At 41.1% G+C, this 25,652-nt stretch overlaps 1 protein-coding gene across 2 annotated transcripts in view; it reads left to right on the plus strand.

The window, feature by feature from the left end:
* CERS6 (ceramide synthase 6) overlaps positions 1–25,652 on the plus strand; it is a 134,815-nt gene that overhangs the window by 44,090 nt on the left and 65,073 nt on the right. For both annotated transcript variants that reach the window (XM_063341842.1, XM_063341843.1), the window contains one exon: positions 20,278–20,335. In XM_063341842.1, the coding sequence (XP_063197912.1) occupies positions 20,278–20,335 (58 nt within the window). The remainder of the gene's footprint in view (positions 1–20,277; positions 20,336–25,652) is intronic.

The following is a 25,652-nucleotide window of genomic DNA, read 5'->3' on the forward strand; positions in this document are numbered from 1 at the left end:
TATGCTGACAGAATTAAGTGCCAGCTTTATTTAGAGAGAGCCACTGGGCATTACTGCAATACGTGTACTTAATAGTAAGGATAATGCTTGTCCAAAAAGAAGTGAGGTGGCGTAAATAATAGTAAGTGTATAGTTCAGGTTCTCTCTGCTCGTGTTTGCAGAAGGTGCAGTGGGAGTTGCCTCTCCATCTCTATATGTCCATGCTGCTGTGAGAATGTGCTGTTACCCAGCCGACCATGCGTGCATTGCCCTGGTGGCATTTCCAATGGTGCAATGTGTGCCACCAGCCATCTCATCACACATGCTGGATGGAGTTGTTGGCAGGTAGTCAGAATAGCATGAGGAAGCCAGGGATACCCTTTTTTCCCCCCGCAGTATGGGTGTTAAATGGTTGTCTACTTAAATCTGTCCATCAGGGCACTAAGCATGGTGCCTCACTTCAGTATGTCTGGAGCAAAGAAATGCTTCTGTATGAGGTCTGTAGCCTTTTCACAGCTATTGAATGCACGGGGTGGCTTTTTGGATGAAGACTCTCTGTGTCGCAGCTGCCTTGGAGCTCTGAGCTGCATAAAGCATGTGTTCCCATGACCGTCGTGGGAAGGGGAGTACTCCAAGTTTTCAGTAACTGGGGCACCAGTGGAGAGTTTCGTAGCCTCCAGCGGGGAATTTCATAGCCCTGACAGAGAATGAAATGTGCCCTTATGTAATAAGCAGGCACAGAGCAAGCAAAATGACAGTGATCCCCACCTACAGCTTCAACTGTTGAGCTGCTGTTGTCCTTCCAGAGAAGACTTCAGTTTTGCTGGCAACTGCATTGATTGACTATGACTTGGGAAGAAAAGTGACAGAACCCACAGCAAATGTGGAGCTGCTTAAAAAGAGCTCCAACTCTTTCTACACGGAGACGATTCAATTTACTACTAGAAAAAGCATTCCTTGTGCCCAGAGTGGCTTTTCCATGATGCAAAGTAGAAGGCAGCTATGCCAGAAGGGCTGTAGGCTGCTTCTGCCTTATCTTTCTTGCAAAATAAGTAGCGTGGGTACTATCTAAGGTAGAGAAGCTTCAATAGGACGAAGCTGAGATCGAAACTCAAAGATAAACATACTGGTCTGGGATGAATGACACCCAAGATCCAGGCCCAAACAGACTAAACCAGTAACTTAATCATTAGATTGTTCTCTTCCCAGATTTCTTGCTTTCTCTACCCCTTCCCTTCTTTTTCTCTTCAAGTAACTTCAATTCTGGTCCTAAACAGAATGCAGAAAAACTACAAAACCTACATTTTTATTTCTTTTCAAAATTGAATTCCTTTGCTGACAGCCTTCGTCGGATGTCCTGGGCATTAGCACATGGTTATGTGAAGAAAAAGGCAGTAATGAAATCTCTGGTCTATGGACACTGTGCCATAGCATTGTAGTGAAAATAAATTACTTTTCAGGGACCTTAACCGGCAGTTACCCCATAGAGTTTTGTGTGTCAATCTGAAAGAGAAGGTGCCATTTTATTGTCGGAGCTAATGGTGAGACTTCAATGGTATCACATACTTAAGATTTCAGATGTTATGGTGATAAATAGCTATACAAAATATGAAATAGATAATTTCACCAGGTGAAAGTATTAGTCAGAAAGACAGCAACAAATGGGATGCTGAGGATTATTTTACTAGCAAGTCAGTGCATTGTTTCTCGAGGATTTGGTGATTCAGACATGAAATTTGGAGTTAAGAGCAGCGTGTTTGTAGTTGCTAGGAAAGGCATCCACCTAGTATAACCTCAGAGTGTAATGCTAAGGCACTTAGCCTACTATATTAGCTGCAGGGGAGTGTCTGTCCATAGCTTTTCTTTCTCTTGTGGGAATTTAGGCAGTTTTGCCCCTTTTGTCAACTTGCAAGATCCAAGGTGCGTAAAGGAGAAGAAAAAGTGGTGAACTGACTGTGCAAAATGGACTTTTCTACTGCCATGCATTTCTGTTGTCTTTTATTCCTTTCTTTCTGTCTCCATGGCACAGCCTAACATCAAGAGAAGACAAACTTTCTCATGAACAAAGGTAGGGTAAGGACCTTGTGCTCTGTAACTTGAGTATGCAGCACATGAGAAAACACAAAGTGGATTACCTTGAATCTTTTCCGAGGTTCATGTGGTTTCTGTGTTATTCATGGAGAGTATATGCAGTACTTTATAAGGCTAAAAGTTGTTTTTGCAGAGGACTATCAGTCTATTTATAGGCAGGTGATATAAATTGGACCAAATGCTCTAATGACTCTACTGAAGCATAGTTATAACACAAAAATGTATTAAAAAAAAAAAGAAAAAAAAAAAAAGAAAAAAAGGTGTCTGACCACAAATAAGTTCCCAAAAATGTCTTGAGGAAGAATGTCGCATCTGAATATAGCGGAATGTGAATTCCAGGCATGGAATACGCAAGTGGGGAAAGGGCTTCAAGGTATGCTGGGGATGGCTGAGAGGATGTAACTCTTGGAAGACCATGAATGGTGACTTTGCTGATTGCCAGACTGAATATACAGGGTCCAAGAATGTCTTTGTTAATGTCTCATATGTCAGAAAGCCAATGCAGTAGTGATTCCCAAACCACTTCCAGTTTCTTCCCTGTGCCTAGGTATATCGTGCCCTACGCACGCTTCCGTATGCGTAGGTGTATCTGTTTTTCTCAAAGACTAAATAGTATAGAAACAGCAAGCATCCTGTCCTCCTCCCTTGTTGTCTGGAGCGCAGGGAAAGAACCTGTGATGCCCAAAGTTATTAGCCTGGGACTTTGGAATGTCATCAGGCGCATGACTTGTCTGTCCTACAGCTATGTGCACTTAAGCAAGCTGTTTATTAGAGACATCTACATGGTTTCCAAGGAGTGGCTGGCAGAAACATATGGCTAAGAGTTTTTTGAGTTTATGCAACAGTCTGCATGTGAAAACGTGGAAACGTGCAGACTGAAGAGCCAAAGATATTTTTATTTTTTTTTACCCCTCATTCGACTGTAGAAGAAGCTTGGATACTCAAGTATCTGTAAACGGGGTGTCTTTGAGTTTTAATCTAGGGTAGAGAAGAGTCACTGTCTCATGTCCTAGCCAGAACATATTCTTTTTCCTAAGGAACTAAAACTGTGTTTATGCATGTTGCTTCTGGGGAGATTTTATCTACCTATAGCTGTATATATATATGTGTGTGTGTGAACATGTATGTGTATAGATAGAGACAGATATATGCAGAATTTTTATTTTTTTTTCACTTATCATGCAAATTTTTGTGAAAATTTTATGGGCAGTTTGCCACTTCTTGGCCATATTGCTTTTCTCCGCTAGCAGAGTAATTCTTTCCTACAAAATTGTACTGGAAACATAACTATGCGAGGGAAAGAAATTGAGACACCTGCTTGGTTGTTGAAATTCTGAACTGTGCTGATACAAATCTTAACAAAACACATGAAAGAATTCATCAGTCTGTGCTTTGTGTGTGGCAGTAAAGCACTAGAAAATAAATAGGCACCAAAAAGCCTCTAACTCTGAATTTTTAATAGCCTCAGGCCGTCTTAAGTCAGCTTCTAAAACACTGCTGAATACAATGATCTTTGAGATGCAAGCAAAAATATGTGGTAAATGGTATTATGGGTCCATTTAATTCTGATTTGTGAATATAGGTTTTCAGCTGCCTCAGTGCTACATGCAGTAGAGGACTAACCAGTTTCACAGCCAGAAAAGAGAACAAGGGGATGGGTCTGTAAAACCACGCAATGTGCTGTGTGGCGAGCGTGATAGTCACTGTTCAACGGCCATAGAATTACCAAATCTCCCTCGTTTTCCGCTGCTGTTTTCAATGGGGCAGGAAGGACTGTTCCTCCTTGCTCTCTCCCAGGTATGAGGCATAACTTCTCCCCTGCTGCTCTGGTCTGTTCACGAGATCTAAAGCACTGGTAGCTCAGCCAGCTGCTTGGTGAAAGGGAGACTGCGCACTTAACTAGTATGCTGATAAAAAGTTAGAGGTTTTCCTTGCTATTATAATTCTGGATTTTTTTTTTTCTTTTTTAACTGGGCAGATACCTAGTTCTGCTGCTCCTTCTCCTCATAACGGTTTGCAGTGGGCTGTCCCCTGCTGTGGGCTGCACCTGGGTGCTCCTGGGGCAGGTGCTTCTGTGGACAGATGGTCATAGGACAACAATCTTGCCTGAAAGGGAAAAGCATCAAGGAAAATCCAAAATTTCTGGAAGTCACTGTGAAATAGCAGCAAACTCTGCAATGAGGCATAGTACTGGAAGCCTCTAAGTAATTACTATGATTTCTTTCTTCCGGAATACTTTGTACTGAAACAGTTAATAGGACTGGTAAATGTTTATACGGGTGAAAAAGTGAGTAATTTGCATATTTTTCTTGCTGATCCTTAACTTTACTTTTCAGTATTTTAGTTAGCTTTCTGTGACCTTGAGTGAAATATTCATTGGTGCTTCACAGAAACTGTTAGGATACTGGAGCAGCTACTTTATATTTCTTAGTGGTGTCTGAAGAACACAGTATTGTGTGATACCATTGAGGAGTAGGAAGTGCGTATTTGTGTACATCTCTCTGTGTCTGGATGTAGATATTTTTATTTTCTCCCTGCTATGGCCTTAAAACAAAGGGAGTTGGGCAGAAATAATAAGAGGAGCATTCCCTCAAGCACAATAGCTGGGTTTATAGCCAAGAGACTGCTTTGGCTCAGGTCAGGCAGCAAGGTGGTTTCCCCAAAGCTGCTAACTCAAAACACCACCATGTTAAAATAGACCTGTAAAGGGAAAGCCAGGGAAGCTGTCAGCTGCTGTGATCGACCCAGTTTCTCTGAGTGCCAGTGTCAAGCTGAAGAGTTGCCAAAGCTAACTTCTTTTAGCCTATGGGAGCATCAAGTCAAGGCTAGACGGCGTGAATAGAGATTTTTTTTTTCTTCTTTAAATCCACTCAGCGAAGTGTAGCACTTGGCAAAATAAATTTTGAGGCATCATAATTTACTTTGAAGAAGTTTTTCAGTGTCGCTGCTGCTGCTGTCTGTACGCTCCAGCTGTGCCAAGCTTATTATCTCAGAATGAAAGAGGAGCAACTGCTACATGATCTGTCTTTGTAAAACAATGTACCCATTTCAAATTATCTCAGAAATTACTCTCACTTAGCATAAATCTTCATGGCTGGCAGGATTTTTTGTTGTTGGAACCAACAATTTTATTTTTATTTTTTATTGTAACACACAGAGAGCCCCATCCACAGTTTTGATTTTTATTTTTTTTTCCATGGGATGTCCTTAGTGGTTTTTACTAATTACACTTGGAAAACCAGTAAAAGTTGGATCTAACAGCCTTACATCAGAAGTAAAGACTACTTTAATGGTGTTTCTGAAGGTCTTTATTGATTACTTTATTTATTTTTTCTTTACTGAATGTCACGTACATAAGTAGTGTGTATCTTTCCATTAAAAGATATGAGAACTTCATATCAATGAATCCTGATAGCAGTGTGTCATAAAACTGCCTGTGAAAGTAAATTGGTGGCTCTTAAATAGCCATTAATTGCTTGTAAAGCATGAAAAATGTTCTTGTTTGGTATGATTTTTTTAAGCACTAGAAAAAGGGAGTCATAAACCTGCTTTGTGATTTCTAAGGTAGAAATGCTAAAGAAAGAACAACTAGTAACAAAAATAGATTCTTGGTATGATTAAACTTGTGAGGTTCTGTTATCCTTTTCATTATGTTAAGTGTCTCTCTAAAAACAGTAGCTTGAAGATCTCAGCTCTCATTTACTTGAAACAAAATAACGTCCAAAAAAGTCACCTTTGCCTTTACAATGGAACCAAAGCTGGAAAGTAAGGGTGCGCCTTCACTGTCGTGCTCCATTTTGCCCCAGGGAGTCTCGTCTCCCACGGGCTGCGCTTCATGAATACCGATTGGTTACTGGCCTCCCTTCTGTGGCGATGCTGCTGCCTCTTTCCAAAAGGGAATGCAGGCGCTATTGAGAGGATAATTCATTGAAAAGATAATTCACTCCAGACTTTCCTCCAGACATGATATGGATATAAAATTTGCTAAATCTGACTCTTCCACCTGGGATAGTCTTGTTATTCAAGTGGGGCTAGTGCCTCTACATTGTGCCGTAGGGCAAGCAGCACGTGCTTCGTGTCAGGCTATGAAAAAACATTCTGGCATGGTGTATTTCAGAAATGCAGATCCTTCTTGCAGGGATGGAAGAAAAGAAAGGGGCGGGGGGAGGGGAGGACAATAAATGACAAAATAGCCTGCACAAACCCACAAATCCTCATGGTGTTTGGATATTTTGGAGCTATATTTCATATGAACGTGAAGTAGATCCTGGGCATGTGCTATCCAGTGTTCCAGTCCTGAGCACTGTGGATACGAGCCCATCCAAACCAGCTGATCTCTTGTAACCTTGAACTCTATGATTTCATAGAGTCTGGGTAAGGATTCATACACCGGGTGATACAGATTTAATGATGGTGTTTGTGTAAGGCAAGGAGGGAAATCAAAGGCTAGCTCCTACACTGCTCGGGAAAAGCTGTGTTTGAAGAGAATAGAGCTGCTATTAGTGAAACTTACAGAGCTGGGTTGCCTGTCACTATTTCCTATGCTGCTAGACTGGTGTGAGCAGAACAAACTGTTCCATTGTCATTTTTGATTAAAATTTCCGTTAAATGTAATGCGAAAGTATGGTACTTTGCAGATGCATATAGCAGCACAGTGACTGTAGACGCTACAGGGATTGTGCAAGAGATCAGAGAGACAAGTGAAAAGAGAGTCATCTTAGTACAAGATAAAAGCATATGGAAACAATGACTTGTATAAAGAAAATGAGAGAGAGAACAGCAACTGCCTATCTCATTGTGCAAGAACCAGGTGGTGGTAAATGAAAAAGAGCACATTCAAAACTGAATAGTGAAAACAGTTTTTCACACTCTGAGTAATTAAACAGGACTTTATGTCTCTCTCGTGGAATTCATTGCTCTCCTGAGGCAGTAATTTGTAATTAAATGGATTGTTTTATTTACTTGGGCAACCAGAGTGTTTGGTATTGTGCTGATAAAAAGATTGTATCCATAGTTTGCTTACAAAAATGTTGTGAAAATTAATCTTAAGCCTTTAACTGTAAAATACCACACATGCTGAAACGGGAGTACAGACGTAAGGAAAAGAGCCATGTGAGCAAGTGGCATTTGTGGCATGAAGGGCGAAGCAGGGAGTAGGGGCTCAGGTGTTGGCAGAGTCAGATTGTGAGACAGCTTGTCGAGGGATTTCAGTGGGTCGTGGAGGGAGTTGGAGTCTGTGAAATTGTTCCAGAACAGGGAAGATGTGACCTTCGCTGAGTGCAAGAAGAGTTTATTATAGCTGCAGGTAGTAGGGAAGTTGAGATGAGTCACGGGTGCCGAAAAGGAGACTGTAATTGAAGTCATCTAGCACATGGCAACTAAAGCGTAGAGTAGCAAAGACGGCCTGGCAATTGCTATCTATAGTAAGCATGTAAAATACTGTGATTTTATCACAGTACTGTAAAAGTTACATCTAGACTCTGGGATTGATACGTTCAAGGACCTATTATTCTCTTAAGAGTATTATATCTAACAACATCACAGAAAAGGAAAAGAGATGTGCTTGAATGCAAGGCCTCAATAGAACGTAAAAGAGAAATGAGGCATTTATACTGAGGCTCATGTCAGGGAAACTAGTGCTGTGCTAAAAGGCCTGGATTCATGTTTGGGTGTATAACACTAAGACAGAAATCGTGCTCCATTTTACATCAGGGTGAGATGTTGCTCCTTGAGAGGAACACTCAATAGCTCTGTACATTACCATTTCCTTTGTCTGATTCCAGTGTAGGCTGAGTTGAATTTATGTTTCTCTCTGAGCCATGTGTGAAATCAGTGCACAAGAGTATTGATGAAGCTTTTTATTTAGCGTAAATAATGCTTTTTCATATGATGTCATTCACAGCTGGCTTACTGATGGTTTCCCTGCTCCAAGAGAAAGAGGGTATGGCAGTACCGGTTGCCCTGAGTTACATATAATATAGTAATTTGTAGCCTGAGAGTCTGGACACGTGAATAAGTTAATAGCTGGTAAGCTGTTTTAATTTTGAAGTTGTGAGAACACAGTGCAGCCGCTGACAGCAATTTTAATTCTGCCCTAACACTTGCACATACCTACTCTGCAACGCGCAGCTGGCTCAGCACTCATGCTGCCGAATGCAGGGCCTGGGCAATCACGCCCAGCTGCTGCGGCGTGGTTTGCTGGGGGTTTGTGCCTCCAGCTTTGCTTATCAGAGCATCTGTCTCAGGCTCTGGACTATTCACATTTCTTTGGTAGCCAGGCTGCATAAGTAGTTTAATTATATATCCTTTTATGATTTTATTATGTGCTTTTGTGCTGTGGTGTATACTTGCACGGGCTGGCTTAGGCTGTAGTTCAGCAGCACAGGCTACCGCTGCAGCTCTAGTAAGCAGTAAAGGCCACCTCCCTGACCTCTGCATCCTTGCCTTCCCATTTGCTCTGCTCTGTACCAGACAGCTGGCTGTACAGCTGTTTCTTAAGGCAGCACACTACACTTATTGTGGTTAAAGATCCCTCTGCATAAAAACATAGGGTGCTTGTCAGTCAGATTTGCCTGTTGTGGGTCACAAGGTGGTCACATCAGCATGCTGGGGTACTGTTGCTTGTGGTGGTGGTGAGTATGTATGCATCCGAGTAGCAGAAGGGAAACTGGAGAGGCATGGGCAGTACTTGCATCCAATATGAAGGCTCAGGTTTTGGTGTGGCAGAGGGGAGGAAGGGTGGAAATGGCTTCAGCCACCTGACCCCTTCTGATGTGGCAGGCTGGGAGGACGTGGTTTGGTGGAGCAGGGCATGGCGCGCCACGTGGTGCTCTAAGTGCATCTCTTCCTGCTGCCAGCTCTATACGAGTGCTTAGATTAACACTGGCTGAAAGAATGAATGCTTTTGTGCTGAACAGCTGCTCCTATGGCTATGTTTACATTCTTTATCTCACTCTTCCTATCATTATTTCTCATTTTTGAATAATAAAATACTGGGTCTGGCTCTGCTGTTGTTGCCCTGCTGTCCCACTGCGTTAGAAAGCTGAACTGTGAACTGAGTAGACTTCTTGCAACTCTGTAGTATGCTGCTCAAGAGGTACCCATTGGTTTGGGACTGGTATGAAACAGACCCCAGAATTAGGCAAGGTTGGCAGTTTCTCTCGTGATTCCTTTCCTACTGTATCTGCCATGTTCACGTGTGAATCTGATCTATGATCTCTGTTTTCTCTTTTTAAACTGGGCCTCAGGATGTCTCTGTGCCCAAACATGGGACTGGGGGGAAATTAAAACATTGGTTAAGTGTCAGGAATCACCGGCCCTCTTCCTATGCTGCTCTGCTGGAGCAGGCAGGCCAAGATGCCACGTCCATGCCACATCCTCAGACTACGCTCACTGTATTTTTAGACTGTGCTGTAAGCACTTTTCATTTTGAATCTTATGAAATTCCCCTCTTCCCTCAATTGGGTTACTTAAAACTTTGAATTCCCTGCCCTTACTGCCTTCTGTGACACAGTTTTTAACACAATTAATAAATCTAGATTAACCCATATGCTGGTCCTGCGAAGACACCATCACTTACATTATCATTGCACATTAAGCAAGGTTATAATAAATTAACTAGGTTTCTGTTCTCTTGCGGTTTGTGTGTGCTCATCGTTATTTTATGCTATGGAAATTAAATAATTCTTCCCTAAGTTCTAATTAATGTGAACACTAGTTCAAAATACAATTGCAATGTAACAATTAAAGACACTAAAGGAAAACTACAAAGACTGCAGTAGCTGCTGCTTTCTTATGTTCCAGATGCCTTGAATTGTCTAGCTCTTGGTTATGGATTCTTTGGTCAGCGTCGGCTTTAAATGAAGTTGCCAAACACTGCAGACAAGTGGCTTTAAAGTGAAGAAACATGGAGGCAAGGCTGGGATTTTTCAGAATAGCCACAGGGGACGTACAGCCAAGAAAGCATGAGCTCAGTCTGGGATGCTACAGACTTCAAGACTACTTTTGATGCTTAGTAGATGGGATTCTCAGGACTTAAAAACTGACTGTTTATGGTTTGGGGAGGATCTTTTGTGAATTCAGCACAAGGCTTTCTCCCAGTTTGTGTCTCTTGTTCTACTTGAAGCACTGGGTGGTGGCTTCACCATTTTTTAGTGTGTTTGTCTGTGATACTGATATCTCCTGAGTGGTACATTTCAGGTACTGATATCTCTTGTTCTCCTGTTCATAATATTTATTGCTGCCAAAATTTGGGCGTTTTTTTATTTCTCTTAAATGAAGCTTTTCTTTTCTAAGATTCTTCTAAATTAAGCTTTTTTTCTTTTCTGTTTCTAAGATGTTCATATTGTTGCCAGTCCTAACTATGTTTTTGTTCAACCTGTTAATGGATTTGCAGTATGAAAGTGACATGAGCAATGTTCACTTAGGCTGTAATAGCTTTAGGAAATGCATTACAAGCAAGTATTTATTAATCAAGGGTTACTATCAGATTGAGAATAAATTCTCCATTCTTATGTGGATGCAAATTTTTGGGTCTTCGGTAAATGCAGATATCCACCAAGTTCTACTCTTATTTTCATTTAAGAAAGAAAGGCAAACGTGAACAAAATGCTAATTTAGAAGGATACCTTTCTTACTCCCATTTCTGCTGTCTTCAGAGTTGTTAGCTGTTCTGCATGTGTAGCCCTAGCAAATGGTGTTTGCCAGATTCACACTGAATCTGTACAGAATTGGTCCAACAGGAGCTTCCCAGAGGTTCCATTTGTAGCAGGTTGTTTTCTCCCACAGGAAGCTGCAAACCACAGACTCAGTAGTCCAAAACTTTTTTATATCTTTCCCTATTTCAGTCTCTACCAAAAGAAAGAAACTTGAGTATGACTTGTTCTCTTACAGATTGTTAGTCACAATCAACCCATATCAAATTACTTTACTCACTGGAGGGCAGTGGCAATAAGGTTTTATTTTATGCATGGCAATGAATGAATTGGCATGCAAGTCCTTACTCCTCTCTTCTCCCTCGTATTTATGTTGTTACACAGTTTTATGTTACATTTTGATTACCTTTCATTTTATAGATACATGGACTGTGTGCACCTGTTCATGGAGACAAAGAATTATGAGGAGAATTATCTCCCTTATTCTCTAATATTTTTACCTTCCAGGCATTTAACTACATTGTTTTCGGTGTTAGTAAGTTGTTCAGCAATGGACTTTCATGCTCTTTAGAGAAAGATGAACTGAGTATTTTCTTTAGGTGTAAATATTTTGTAAGCTAGTGAGGCAGCTTGTCATATGCTGTTCTTATTTTTTTTATTTTGTTTTATTTTTCTTCACCATTTTCTTTACTGAGAGCTGAAAGCTATAAACTAACCTGGGTCAAGACGGTGCCTGCCTAATGCTGCATTTGTATGGTGGGCTATCAAAATGTTTTTATGGAAACATTCCCCCTGTACCTGTGTGGAAACAAATTTTTATTGGCAGAATAGTTTTTGTGATATTTGAGCATAACGTCATATATATGTCCAGGGCAGCAAGGTGGGTGTCACTGGGGTATTGTTATGCTCAAAAGAGGCAAGTGGTGGCCTGTGGCTGAATAGATGTTGGCAGTGGCCTCAGCACGATCCTGTACGCAGTGCTGGTGAAGGCGAGAAACTTGCTAGTTCCCCTAATGCTTTTTGGGTTGATGCTATGGTAGTTGTTAGCGTGGCCATAGGCATATGGTAACCCAATGTTCAGTATAGCCTCTGTCTTCTCCTGCTTCCGTGTCTCACTGGGGTGGGTATACACAGACCTGCTGTGGCAGAACACAGAACCCAGGCTGCGATGGAGACCTTTCTGGTAACTTCATCTGTATGCTACAAATTTTGCAGTTCCTGTACGTCTGTGTAATTCTACTCATTTTGTTTCACTGAGATCATTAGTGTGATGGGCCCTTCTGTTTGTATTGACTGGTGACCAGCATTTGCCCATTCAGGGATGCTTTGTTTTTCACTTCCCTGAAGTTCAAGAAACTGGCAGACGAAAAAAAACATGAGTATGTGAGAGTTAAATTTTGTCATGGATTTCTCCAGAGGAGTCAAGTAAGGCATCAGCTCTTGTAGTCCCGGTTACTTGCAGGTTAAATCTCCTAGGATCAGGGCCTGAAACAGGCTAAAATTGTGACTATCAGACAGGAAATATTCAGTACAAGATGCTGGAGAAACCGTGCTTTGAAATATTTAGTGCTATCCCTTATGTTTACTTATTTAAATACTTGCAGATTAATGAGTATAGTTCGGTCAGATGATGCTTCTTGGTAAATTTTGGGTTCTGGCTTCTTTAGTTTTATTCTTGCTCTCTGATGACAGCACTTTTGCATGAAAAAGTAGTACAAAAATTTCCTGTCTGTGTTTTTTGTAGTGTATTGGAATACTGAAGGATAATATATTAAATCTTTAAAACCAAAGAACAAACCAAAAAACAACCCTTACCCTTATTGTAATGAGCATCTAGTAGCAGTTTTACTAAAGTTTCAGCAATGCAACAGATCATGACTGGGAAGTAGGGAAAAGGGAAGAACATAAATGACTAAGTAAACCTATTTTTTCGGGATGCAAAAGGGAAAATAAAATCAAGGACAAGGCGAGGTTTGAATTTACTGCTACAAACTCTGCTTCTCCTCTTATCTCAACTATGACAGCAATGCAACTTCTGCTTAGAAGATAGTGAGAAGGTGGAAGTACAGAATGTGAAGAAACAGCAAATCGTCCCCAGAAGACTGATCTATAACTGCGTAATATAATGGGTGTGTGCTCGCTGTGCACAAACTCGGTGGGTGCTGCGCAGATTGGAGTATGCTGCACAGCTGGGCAGTTTCTTCTGGGAAATGGAGAAACAAGCCTAACACCTAGCCTAGGTCTGGAAAGATCAATACTCATAAGGGATCAGCATCTGCTTTAGCAGGCCAAAAACAAATCTGAGGCAGATGACTTAATGCTACAGGAAGGTAACATTCAGCCTGAGAAAAAAATTGAAACAGCTAATACAAGTTGGCCTAAGAAGATAATTACTTGTCACAAAAGTTGTCTTATGCATATATGTTGGCCATCATGGCTAGAACAACATTACTAGGTGAAAAGCAAATGCAGTCTGGAGGATTTTAAGTTTTTGTTCCTCTAAGAAACTGGAAAAGAGTGGGACAGTGAGTGGCTGTTGTGATATCCACAGAGGAACTGAAAGGCCGTGTTTGGAAAGACAGGTGTCTTGTGAGATCACCAATAAGAATGGAGACAAGAAGTCCAGGTTGGAAAGACTTTGGGTCAGTTTTTCTCTCCAAGACTTGTCAGCTGTATGTGTTGGACATCACTGATGAGAAATGAGTTCTGTTGATCAGACCACAGGGGAGGGTGTCAGCAACATCTTGTTTTTCTGTGTGCTCTTCCCATGAGCTTTACAGATAGTAGTACCTCTTTGTAGGGCAAGATTTGGCAACGGTAATAGATCTCTGAGGTCTTATCAGAGCTTTATTTCATGTAGTCCTTGAAACACTTGGAAGAGAACAGTTGCATAACCACTAAGCATAAGCTATGTAACCTAGCAGGAATTACCAAAACACCTATTACATTATGCATCTTTTCTGGTCTAATTATATAAACATGCTTTATTATTTATAAAACTGCATCACTTCAAAATTTAGTACTTTGTTTCCTTTCCTTTTTTCTGCACTACTAAATTTTGCTCTTAAGACTTTCAAAGCTGCATTTTGAGCGCATAGATTTAGGATAGGACTGGTCTCAAGTGGCACTGTAACATTAAATATTAAATAACTGATTCAAACTGCAGCCAAGGGGAAAATCGGATGACAGTCAAATCTTAAGCCAGAAAATTGAAGAGGAAAGCAATAAAGATTTCTCAATTTATCATACCTGCTATTTTGCACATCTTAGTGAGCAGTGCTTAACTATCTCCTTCTTCAAATAACTTCTCCTTAACCATAGTGCAGGAACTATTTACCATTTGTATGGTTTTTCCAGTCTAACTCAACAGCAGTATCATGACAAAAAAGCCAAGAAGACTGTTTCATTTATTTTAATTAACACTCTTTATACCCACTTGCATCTGCCAGGCTTTGCAGAAATGCAGCAAGTTATCATTACAGAAGTATCGGGAGGCAGCAAATTGGAGCAGTGGGGCTACTGCCATCAAACATATTGTCACACTTGCAGCTTTGTATGAAACTAGTTATCAGGAATGAAGATAAGTAAAGATTTAGTGGAGGGTACAGACTGTTCAAAGCGGAGCTGCACTTCTGTCTGGTTTCTGAACCAATTGAAGGCATGCCATGGGGCTGTCCTGTGTGCTAATTGTGTGTCTAATCAGCTCTGTGTTTGGGTTTTCAGTGTACAGGTCTGTCATGATCCAAGGACGTAGAGATGTAGGATCTGATAAAGCTCTTAGTTTATTTTAAAAGAGCTGTATTAGGTGAAGGAGATTGTGAGATTGGAATTTAGAGTAGAAATTCTTTAGTAATTCTCTCTGAAAATTTGCAAGTGAAACCATAACGTCCGTGCGTACCAGGCTGAATGCTGAGAGTGTGCTAGCTGGGTTATCAAGTTACCTTCACCCTGTCTTATTTTAAGTTCTGACTGGAAAAGAGTTGGAAGTCTGATTTTCTGAGTTCTTTAAAAAGCTGATGTCTCAAAAGAAGGTGGCAATTTGTTGCTTTACTCTTCTAGATAGTGACACAGGCTGTGAAGTACTAATAGGCATCCACCACAATTCCCTAACAGTTCTGTGGGATAGCACTGCTCACTGCTGTGTGTGACCAGGGGAGGCAAACATCCAAACATACTGCTCAGAGTGAAACACAGTAACACCTTAATTGTCATGTGCCTGATGTAAAAACATAGTTTCGTGCAACAAATACTGTAAGATCAACGCTTCTGGTACAATACAAAAGGTCTTAAGTTGGAATTTGTGAGACCATTAAAGGTGCTAGTAGTCCTTCTAGGCTTTGGTTGGATGAAGCATTATTTTTTCTATACTCTGTCTTGTATTTTTACATGGCTTCTTGCCTAACAAAATATTATCTTTGTGGGGGGGTTGTGTTGTTTTAGGGGAGAAGGGTTGCTGTTTTTTTGTTGGTGTGTGTTTTTGTTTTTTTTATAATCTGAAATGGAAGCTATAATAGGTCAGTAGACAATGTCACCAATATTAAGAAGCTGATCCAAAAGTTCAGAGTCTGTTGGTTTAGGAATCATCCTCTAAATATCTGCCCTTAGACATAACCATCTAGAAGGAATGTGTACCTCTGGTGATGTCAGGAGCAGCATTAATTGGATTAAGTCCCCTTGAGTGAATCAGAAAGTTGAGGCTCTGGTACTGTGTTGGGGGGAGCAGAAAAATGCAATGTGACACTAAAACACGGACTACTTTAAGTCACAACAGGCACATGAGGAACTTAGCAATGCTTCCTGCTTAAAAGAAATAAACATTCTGTGTTGTTTAAACTCAGCCTCAGAAATGCTCCTTTGAGCACTGTCACAGCAGACATACTATTGCAGCAAAAATAGGTTTCGGACTCAGCTAATGATTGCGATAGCCCAGCTACATGCTCGCCTAATTCAGTGAGACAGTAGGGGTTAAAATGAAGGGAGAACACGCTGTGTGATGTCAGTTCAAGCCTTCTCATCTTCTCCAGAACCAAGGCCTACACCTGTGGAGTTTGTGTTAAGCTTGGTTTGGCCTTCAGCCCAAAGCCTGAGCTCAGAGGTCTGTCTGCCACTGCCAGGACGTGAGCAGCAGGTGACTGAGAACAGCAAATCTGAAATTTTACTCAAGTGAATTTCAATGGGTAAAGCTTCAGGAGTCTGCAGTTTCTCTGAAAATAGTTTTCAGAGCCAGAAAGATGGTTTCTTCAACTGCAGGGAATGTGGCGAGCCCATGGCTAGTTGCTAACTATGAGGGTTAGTTGCTAACTATGAGGGTTAACAGTTAATGTTTACATTAACTGTTTTTACATTAATGTTTACATTTTAATGTTAACTGTTTTGAAGTGTGACATTCTTATATTGCTGATGGTAGCCCTGACTGTAGCAAATAAGTGTCAAAAGCATCTTTGTGAATAACAGCTACAATTCTGGAAGCAAAATGGCTGTTCTACTTTTAATACTGTGTGTGTGTTATGTTTTGTGTTTGCTTGTCAAAAGTTGCTTGGATAACTTTGGATCCTTGCACACCATTGCTGGGCGGCAAGCACTGGTTTGGCATCGGAGCTGTAAGGGTGCTTATGGTGCACTGCCAGGGGAGTGCTGCAAAGCTGGGGGCTCTGCAGGAGGGCCTGTGTTCACAGCCCGGCCAAATGGTCTTCCTGCAAAAAAATGGAAGAAAGGGAAAACTGCAGGAGCAGAGAGGCCTTGTGCCCCTTCAGCCTTATTCTTGGGAAAAGGGGCGCTTTTCCTGGGAGAGCAGCCACGCTGACCTCGCTCTGCTGGAGAGAAGGTCCATGGGGAGGACATTGTGTTTCTGACACAGAGCACAAATCTCACGTGTTGGGCTCTGCAAAATATGCGTGTGTGTGTGGATGGGGTAGGGGCGTGATTTGCCTGAACATTACTTAAACAATTTGTTTTAATTAGCTGAAGTTTGATTTCACATTTCAGAGCAGAAATTTTGGGGGAAATTTAAAGGACAAAATTCATCAGGGTGATGAAGGGAACATGGTTAGACATATGCATGAAATGAGTTAAATGCTTGCTCAAGTGTGTACTTAAATAGTTCTTACTGAACTGGGCATGATGGGGTATGCCAGATTACTTGGCAGAGGCTCTCCAACCTTTCCGTCTTCTTAATGTTCTGTATCACACTGAAGGATCTTTAAAATTTCATTAGCAGCTCAAAGTTAAAAGGGTTGAGAGGTTAAGAAACTGTCTGTACTCTGGATCAGGAATGTGCTCACATGTTGCACAAGAGCAGTCAGATCTGTTGCTGCATTCTTGAGGAGCTCTATAGCATTCATTTTGAGACTACATGAGAAAATAATTTTTTTTTGTTACTGAAGAGTCACTTTTAGCTTGACTCTTTGCTGCAGTGTGTCACATCCATATTTGAAACACGACAACTGGCTTGGGAAGCACCAGCACAACCTGAAGGATTTGCCAGAAGGGCCATTTGTAAACAGGTTTGATCTCCCTGAGCCTGAGCCTGAGCAGGCCACACACAAGCCTGGCTCAATCTGTAAGTCTTGTAGGCATGTTAGTGCCGGACTAAAGTGAACCTCATAAACCCTATGGCAAGCAGACAGATCAAGTCTTCCAGAACACTTGTTCCTTGAGCGGTTTCATCTGTGTTTGCTGGATTTAAATTAACCTAAGAAGTCTTTCAACCAGCACGCTTTGTGTGCATGTGGGTCATTCAAATTTTGCGTCTCTGTACAACTGACTGGAGAAGCGTTTCAGGTCTGAGGGCCAGAGCAAATTCTCACAAGACAGAGCAGCTTCAGCTGTACTCATTTTTCAGTTAAATGTGAATTGTTACAGTGGTTGCTCCCAATTGGGTGCTTCACCTAGTGGCCTCTGTTTTATTGCTTTAATAGGGCAGTGAATATTGCTGGGGGGAAAGGGGGACAAAAAATCTTAGTACAGATCTTGCCTTGCTTTTCCTGGTCTGTTGGGCTTTGCTACTGTTGTTTTAGAAGAGTTTGTTACTTTCCCTATTGCAGGCAACCAGCTGTCACCCAAACAGCAACTGATGTTCAGCATGAGCTGCTGATGCTTAAGAAGGACCTTGAGCAGGATATTAGAAAGGGTATTAAGAGGGTTTATGCCACTGGCCAGACATACTCCCTTCCCTGGGGTCTGTGACTCTTCAGACTGTGCTCAGGCTAAGGGCTTTTCCCAACCATGAGAGTTGGGACTATTACCAAGGACAAAGTAAAGACCTCTCTTAATCAACTAACACTTTATGGATTCGGTTGGGAATGACACTTGATAAACTCACACTTAAGAAAGATATCCTTCTCCTCTATGATGTGCTATGCAGAGAGAAAGAACATTTTGCCTAAGTTCCCAAAATACTAAGGTGGTTTGGACACTGGGCTGTACTGTGAGTGGACGTGATTCCTAACCGTAACTGTTGCCCTCCACTTGCATTTCTTCATCAGTGGGCTGCAATGAGACCCAAATATAAGGGTAAAGAGGTATAAACTGTAGATTGTGAATGATGCATTTAGATGGATTTTTGAGTGAATAATGCAGCTTCACAACCTAGTTCTTGTCCCCTTCCTACCTGTCCTTCCTCCCTCCCAAGTCATGGAGTATTACCTGCTACATAAAACAGCTTCAAAAGAAGATGTGGTCCTACACAGGATGACTTTGTGTCTAACAAACCCATCAGGAGTGTGTGAGAAATGTGGCAGAGGAGAAAATTGAACCTAGGTTTTCCAAAGCCTGGCAGACGTTCTTACTGCTAGGCTACCAAGTTAAAAAGGTGGCTGCGGGGGAGTGAGGACTGTTCATATGTCAATAAAGCATCAACGGGGTTTTAGGTTGCTGGCTGCCTGCAGCAAGGTAGGAAAGCAGACAGAGAACTGAGTGCTAATTCAATTCCCAGTGTGTTCAGTGATCTATGTGTGACCTTCTGCAAAGGATTATTGGTGTATCTACCATTAAATTTCTCATAGCACAGAGCTGACAGCTACAGGTGGTAAGTAAAAAAAAAAAAAAAAGCTTCCTGCATATCGCTGTCCTTGCTGTTCTTCAATATGTGTGATCTGAAGGTTTCTACCAGCACAACTAATATTTTGCATCTGAGTGCTTTCTTTTTGCCATATCTTGAGGAAACTGCAAGGATGAAAGCTGCGAGCCATGTTGCTAGTGTGACTGAATCCTTGAAGGGATTGGTTATTTGTATTATATCAATTGAATAAATTAATCTCTGCAGTGCTGTGGAGGCTGAGAGAGAGTTTCTGTTCAGCTGAAGTATCACACTTTAAATCTCATCCACGTTCTTATACTCTCCTGTACTCAACATGTCAGAGGGTTATTTATGTATGACACAACTTTCTTTCTAAATACTTGTAGTTTTGAAGAGGAAGGTTTGGATTAACCTTCTTTTACATAGGAGCATTTTCAGTTTGGAAACCATTCCAGTAATGTCTCAACACGCTTCAATGCCAATTAACCGAAAGCTCTAATAGTTTTGCCAGTGCAGAGAAAGTTGCAAAGTGCTGTAAAATATGTAATTGAAGGTGATTCACACTGCGGTATTGCCTCACACTAAGGAAGCTAAATCTCATCCTGTTATAAGTTATGAATAGTACCTCACTGGTGTTTATGTCAAGCATGTTTGTGTAATAAACCCTTGGAAAAGAACCCAGGAATTCCTCTAGGAATTTACACTGTGTGAGGTTTTGATTTTATTTCCTTCCATTGATGCTTCTCTCCTAAGCCAGAAACGGGTCTGAAAGATTGGAAAATCCTCTATATGTTTTCTTTTATTGGGAAAGGCAGAAAGATGTAGAGGAGAGGATGATTTCGTATTAAATCTCTTGCTGATTTCTCTCCTGTTTTTCATGGCATCTTGATCCTAGTTTCTAGTTTGCCTATATCTGAAAAGAAAAACCGGAAGCCCAGCAATTATTTCAAGTGTACTTGGGAAAATGTAGAATCATCTTTATCAAGGAAACTCTTTGGAAGCGGATGCAAATTGTGGATATATATCTGTATGCAGCATACCTATCTGACACAAATGCACCCCCTAAAACCATGACTGAAGCTCTGGAATCTGCTAAGCAAAATTCCAGCTCATTGTGGATGATGCTTTTTATTACTAAAGACCGTATGTGATGTGCGGCACTCTAATATGACCTGTTGAAGGCTTAATAAAGTTTCTTATTGTTCTGGTCTAATAACAAGTGAACTTCCCCACAACAGGCGTGTGAATTGTCTTCTGATCTCCACTGTCGTGATAGTTTTCATGAAACTTTTAAAAACTTCATTATCCTTGAAAATTTCTTTTTTCACGTCATGTTTAGGTGAAATTAGCCAGTATTTTCAGAGGGCTTAATGGGAGGCTGGGAAAAGCAGGCAGATGAGCACAATGCTTGATAACAAAAGTTGTAGAAAACCAGACTAAAATCTGTTACTTTGGCAGTACTGTAAGAAATCATGTGTTGAACTGTAAAGTATGTAAACATGATACCCTAGAGTTAATCTCTTGTACCTTTTGCAGGTGGAGATTTACATTTTACCTTTATATATTTACCTATGGAGTACGGTTCCTGAAAAAGGTAGGCACTTATATTATTATGCTTTCATAACACCTCACAGAATTTTTTGAAGTCTCGTATAGGTATAATACAAAGCACAGGCATAAAACTTACGTTCACAAAGAATAAAAATTAAAATTTAGTTTGCATTCATAAACTGAATTGCCGCTGGCATTGGTAAGGGATATAAGTTCTTATCAATATTTAATGGGGTAAAAAAGAAAGAATAAAATGATATAGCAACATGCCTAGTTCACTTTATTACTTTTCATTATAGGCATTAAGCTGGCAGTAAGGCTTACCAAAGTATTCATCTCAGTGTCTGCATCATCCTTATTTAAATGCCTCTGGCAGAAGTTGCTTTTTATTAACAAACAAAATCCATTGGTGTTTTATGAAATGCTATTTTCTGCGCATTCTTCGTCTGATGTACTGTGGAAAAAGGTTTACATGGAGTTTCCCATCAATGCCGTGTTATTGGTGATTTAAGCAGAGAAAGGTATTGATAGCTTCTAAATGCCCTGGCATAGGTCTATTAACCCTGCCATAGACAGTAATACAGATTTATGGTGCAAATTACTTTTACAATGTGACTAGTTCTCAGAGCTTTTGTGTTTTGTGCAAGTCAGGCCATAAGTATAATTCTGAGAGGTGAAATTAGGGGAATGTGTGTTCATGTAATCTTATCTTTGTTTTTGGCGAAAATTTGACGCAAGAATGTATCCTAAATGTTTCTGGTGCTTTGTATGTAAAAGTAGCGATTTAAAAAAAAAAAAAATCCTCATCATTTTTGTAGCTGTAATTCTTGAGGCTCTCCCAGGTGCCAAGAACTTGGTGCAAGCAGGACTGTTCATGTGCCTGTGTGGAGAGGGGGCATCAGAGATGTCTCAGCTATTTATCAGTAGTCAGCCCCAGAGGAAGTGCGTGCGCCAGTCCTCCAAACCAGCCAGAGCAGCCTTTAATGTGCTGCCTCTCCCTACCTCCTCGAACACTTATACTTTGTGCATACTTTGTCCATTAACATGTTGTATGGTCATGGTGGGATACGCTGTTTTCTGCCTTTGATCCCGTCCATGTCTGTGGTATGAAATAAGCAATTCTCACAACCTATAAAAGGTTACTTGGCCTGCAGGTGTGTAGAGATCATGACCATGGGTTCCTAGGATTCTGTAATACGCAAGGACACGGAGGCATTATCCTCTGAATTTCTCTACGTTATTACAGATTATCACAAATGCCACAAAAGTCACCATTAGCAAGTACCACAAAATAACTATGAGAAAGCATATCTATGATTAATAAAGGAAATCTCAGTACAAAGACAGCGTCTGTTCTAGGAAAAACTCTCAATACCAGCATTTCTAAAGACTAAGAAGAATACAGTAAATGTGTGCTTCATTACAAGCCATTGTGAGCTGTTTCTAAAGGCTGAGTTGACATGCAAAGTGCAGGATGTCTTCCTCCTAGTTCAGCATATGACTGCAGTTTGAGGAGGGCTGGCCCACACAGCACGGTTGTTCGAACAAGGTATACCACGGCTTGCTTAACAAGCTTGACAAGGATCAGTTGTGTAATTTTGCTGTAATTTTAACTTCCAACATGTTTAATTTTTACAAAGAGAACTTGTTCACATACACGAGAACTTGTTCACATACACAGTTATGTGTATGTATTTTTAATTACTCATTTTCACAGTCTTGTAAATGAGTCTTGCATCATCTTATGCTATAGTCATTAGTCCACTGTTCTGCTTTGTATATTCGGATCTTTTGCGTGGGAATGTATGTAAATTGACAAAATTGTGATTGTGGTTATATATACACCATTTCCCTAGTAACATTGTGTAACTAAACTGAAGTACAGGCTTTTTGCTGTTCATCAAATGACAAAGATTTTGCTGGGTCCACTTAGCGGGGAAATCTGGGTTTGCAAGGGGTAAAATCCAGACCCCAAAATCTGGAGGGAGACACTTCTTTCAGAGCTCCGCTACTGTACCAAAGTACATAATCCTTTTTAACTTGTCTTGGTTTTCTTAATGGAATAATTGTGAAAAAATACTTAATTGCTTCCTTAGGAAGCCAGTGAAAAAAAGTTAAGGATAATAAATTATCCTACAAATTTGACTGAAAGATCTTTCCTTCAAAAAGCTGTTTTGTCTGGAGAGAAAGCTCATTTTATAGTCTGCAGTGTCTTGCTGTGCTAATGCTACAGTAGAGATCTGCATCCTTTCAACTAACAAGGTCCGCTTAAGGCCGTGCCTGAGATACCTAGTCTGGAAGACTGATAAGCATCGTGAGTGAGCCCGGGTGCAACGTCTGTCCTGAGGGATGCAGTTCCATCACAGCAACATGTGCTCCCTTGCTGGGAGAGGGTGAGAAAGAGTAAATACTACAGACATTCCTGTTTTGAAGAACAGAATATACCACCAGCATAGCACCGCATTGGAAGTACTCATTTTGAATTTTAAAACCTAAGCTAATGCTTAATTAATATGTAACTTTGGATAGTTGGTGTCATGGATTCAGCTGGGATGGAGTTAACTCTTGGTAGCAGCTGGTGTGGGGATTGTTAGCAGCTTGGTGTTTTAGAAGAGAATGATGTTGATAGTGCACTGATGGTTTTGGTTGTTGCTAAGCGGTCAAGGCCTTTTCTGCTCCTCTCACTGCCCTGCCAGCGAGCAGGCTGGGAGTGCACAAAAAGTTGGGAGGGGACACAGCTGGGACAGCTGACCCCAGCTGACCAAAGGAATATGCCATGCCGTAAGGCATCATGCTCAGCATATAAAGCTGGGGGAAGAAGAAGGAAGGACGTTCAGAGTTACGGCATTTGTCTTCCAAAGTAACCATTATACGCGATGGAGCTCTGCTTTCCTGGGGATGGCTGAACACCTGCCTGCCGATGGGAAGCAGTGGATGAATTTCTTGTTTTGCTTTGCTTGCGTGCATAGCTTTTGCTTTACCTATTAAGCTGACTTTATCTTAACCCACAAGTTTTTTCTTACTTTTACTCTTCCAATTCTCTCCCCCATCCCAACTGAGAGCAGTGAATGCGTAGCTGCGTGGTTCTAGTTGCTGGCTAGGGTTAAACCACAACAGTTGGATAAAACATTTTCATACAGTATGTCTTTCAAACATCAAAATGTAGTGAGAATATATTTTCTAAAAGGGAAACTGCATTTTGGGCTTTACAACTGAACAGACTCATTCAAAGTTGGTTGGTTTGTCCATTTCTGGCCAGTTAAGGTCCCTGATTTGAGAAAGCTGTTTTGCCATCTTGGATGGGATGGTCTTATGACTTTTACTCTCATGAGGTACTCCCTTTAGAAAAGTGAACTTCTACATCGTTGTCCTTCCCTACCAACCTGACCTAGTCTCCTTGCAACCTGCCACTCCTTTGCTTTGCTGTTGCTGACATGTTGGCTCTTTTTTTTGTTCACATTTGGCTCTCTTAAATGTTCCTTCCTTAGTTTGAGGGTGAAATTCACCTTCACCTGCAAGGCTGGCATGGAGCCCATCAATTACTTAAGCACCACTTTGAGCTAGTTTTGAGGTCCTTTGCTTTGTGCTGGCCCTTTGCCTAGAGATGAATTTCACCTTTTGGATTCTTTCTGAAAACATCTTTCTCATAATGCCCACAGCACTACTTTGTCTTCTACTATCACCTTCCCTATTTGCTGAATAACGCGCTATTACTGTACCAATGCAGTATGAGCAGAAGGGTGGATGTCTGTGTTTCTTTGTGTCCCACCAAACCGCCTGAGGAAGATCTAACCAGGATACTCTGGCCAACCACCATTCTTCCTCCAAAGAATGTCATTAGGTCTTTGGTTGCTTTGTAGAGCTGACAAGCTTATCTGGCTTTTGGGGACGATGTGCCCAAGCATGATAAGCGGGAATTAGTTAGCAGACTTAGTTCTGAAAGTGGTACTGTCAGCATGGCACAGATGACGATGTTAGTTTATTTTTAGGAGGGAAGTAACTAACTGCATTGAAGTTTTACGTTTGTCTGAATAGAGCGTCTCACAAGGAGAAAGAGGCCTGGTGTTTCAGCTTTGCTTCTCACTTCCCTACAGAAGCACATGAAAACTAATAAAGCTGTCAACCGGAGCAATCTTCGCTCTCTCTAATATGCCATGGCAAGCTTGCCTTTATTACTGACCATTAATGCAGTTAATGGCCGATCCAGATAAAAGAAATTTCTGCACCCAATAAAGCAACCTGTAAGTCTTTGTAATAACAACTGCATGTGATACGATATATCAATTCTTTTGCCATGCTATAATGGCAAAGTGTGTTGCTGGAGATGTGAAAACTTTCTTCTTACTGAAAGTTGTGTCTCTTTATCAAGCTGTTCTCTTGGGCTTTGTCTTTCTCCAGTGACCAACGTATGCTGTCAAGTCACAAATAAAGTAAAAACATCTTACTTTTGTTGAACAGTACTTTAAAAAAAATCCCAATTCACAGGAAAAAATGCCTGACGTAAAGCTTTGTCTTAAAATTTTACTCTGTAGCAACAGAACCTATCAATCTATATGTTTTAAATAAGCTTTTGTCTTAGTGGTGTCAGCAGGACACTTAGATTGGACTGTTTTGATGAATAAGGTTCACCATTAACTCAGGAAAATCCTTTAGGTTGGGAAGGCAGAGGATTGGCAGTAGGGTGTCTTCCATGTGGCTGTTGTAGGGCATGATGGTATCATGATCGGGTTCTGATATTGTACATAATGGGTTTTCGCAATGTTAAATGCACAAAAACTTGAGCTTCCACCCTTCTCTCTTCCTCTGTCCATACTGACATCTGCTTTCCACAGCCTCTGGATCATGCAACAGCCGCTTTGCAGCGCGCTCCCACACCTCCTGCCACCTCCGCTGCTGAACGGTCATGGCAGGAGACCCTTATGGAGTTTGCACTGTTCTTGTCCTCTGTGCCTCCGAACTCAAATGGGCATATGTTGTCAACTTTGCCTTTGCTGTAGTAACACATCTCTCACAAAGTGGCATTGAATGAATGAACTTCTTTCTTATAACATGTACAGTTCATGGCATATGCCATATCCAGCTGCTTCGATTGTTTCCCTTTTCTTGGGCCTAAATAAACAGTAAAAGTGCAGCTTCTACCATTGGTGTCTGCCTTCTTGGGTCAGGAGGTGAATTTAGCTGCAGGGTGCAGCTGTGTGATTGGTACATCTTATAAACGTTTGCAATATTAAGGAAATACATACCCCTTTCCAGAGTTACAGTGAAGTGAGAGAATTAAGTCTTTGGTAAGAGAATGGAGAAGGCAAGGCAGTTGCTTTCTTACTCACAAATGGAGCACACAGAGGAACAGCTCACAGCCT

The sequence above is a fragment of the Chroicocephalus ridibundus genome, chromosome 7 (assembly GCF_963924245.1).
Source record: "Chroicocephalus ridibundus chromosome 7, bChrRid1.1, whole genome shotgun sequence".
In the NCBI taxonomy this organism is placed as follows: Eukaryota; Metazoa; Chordata; class Aves; order Charadriiformes; family Laridae; genus Chroicocephalus; species Chroicocephalus ridibundus.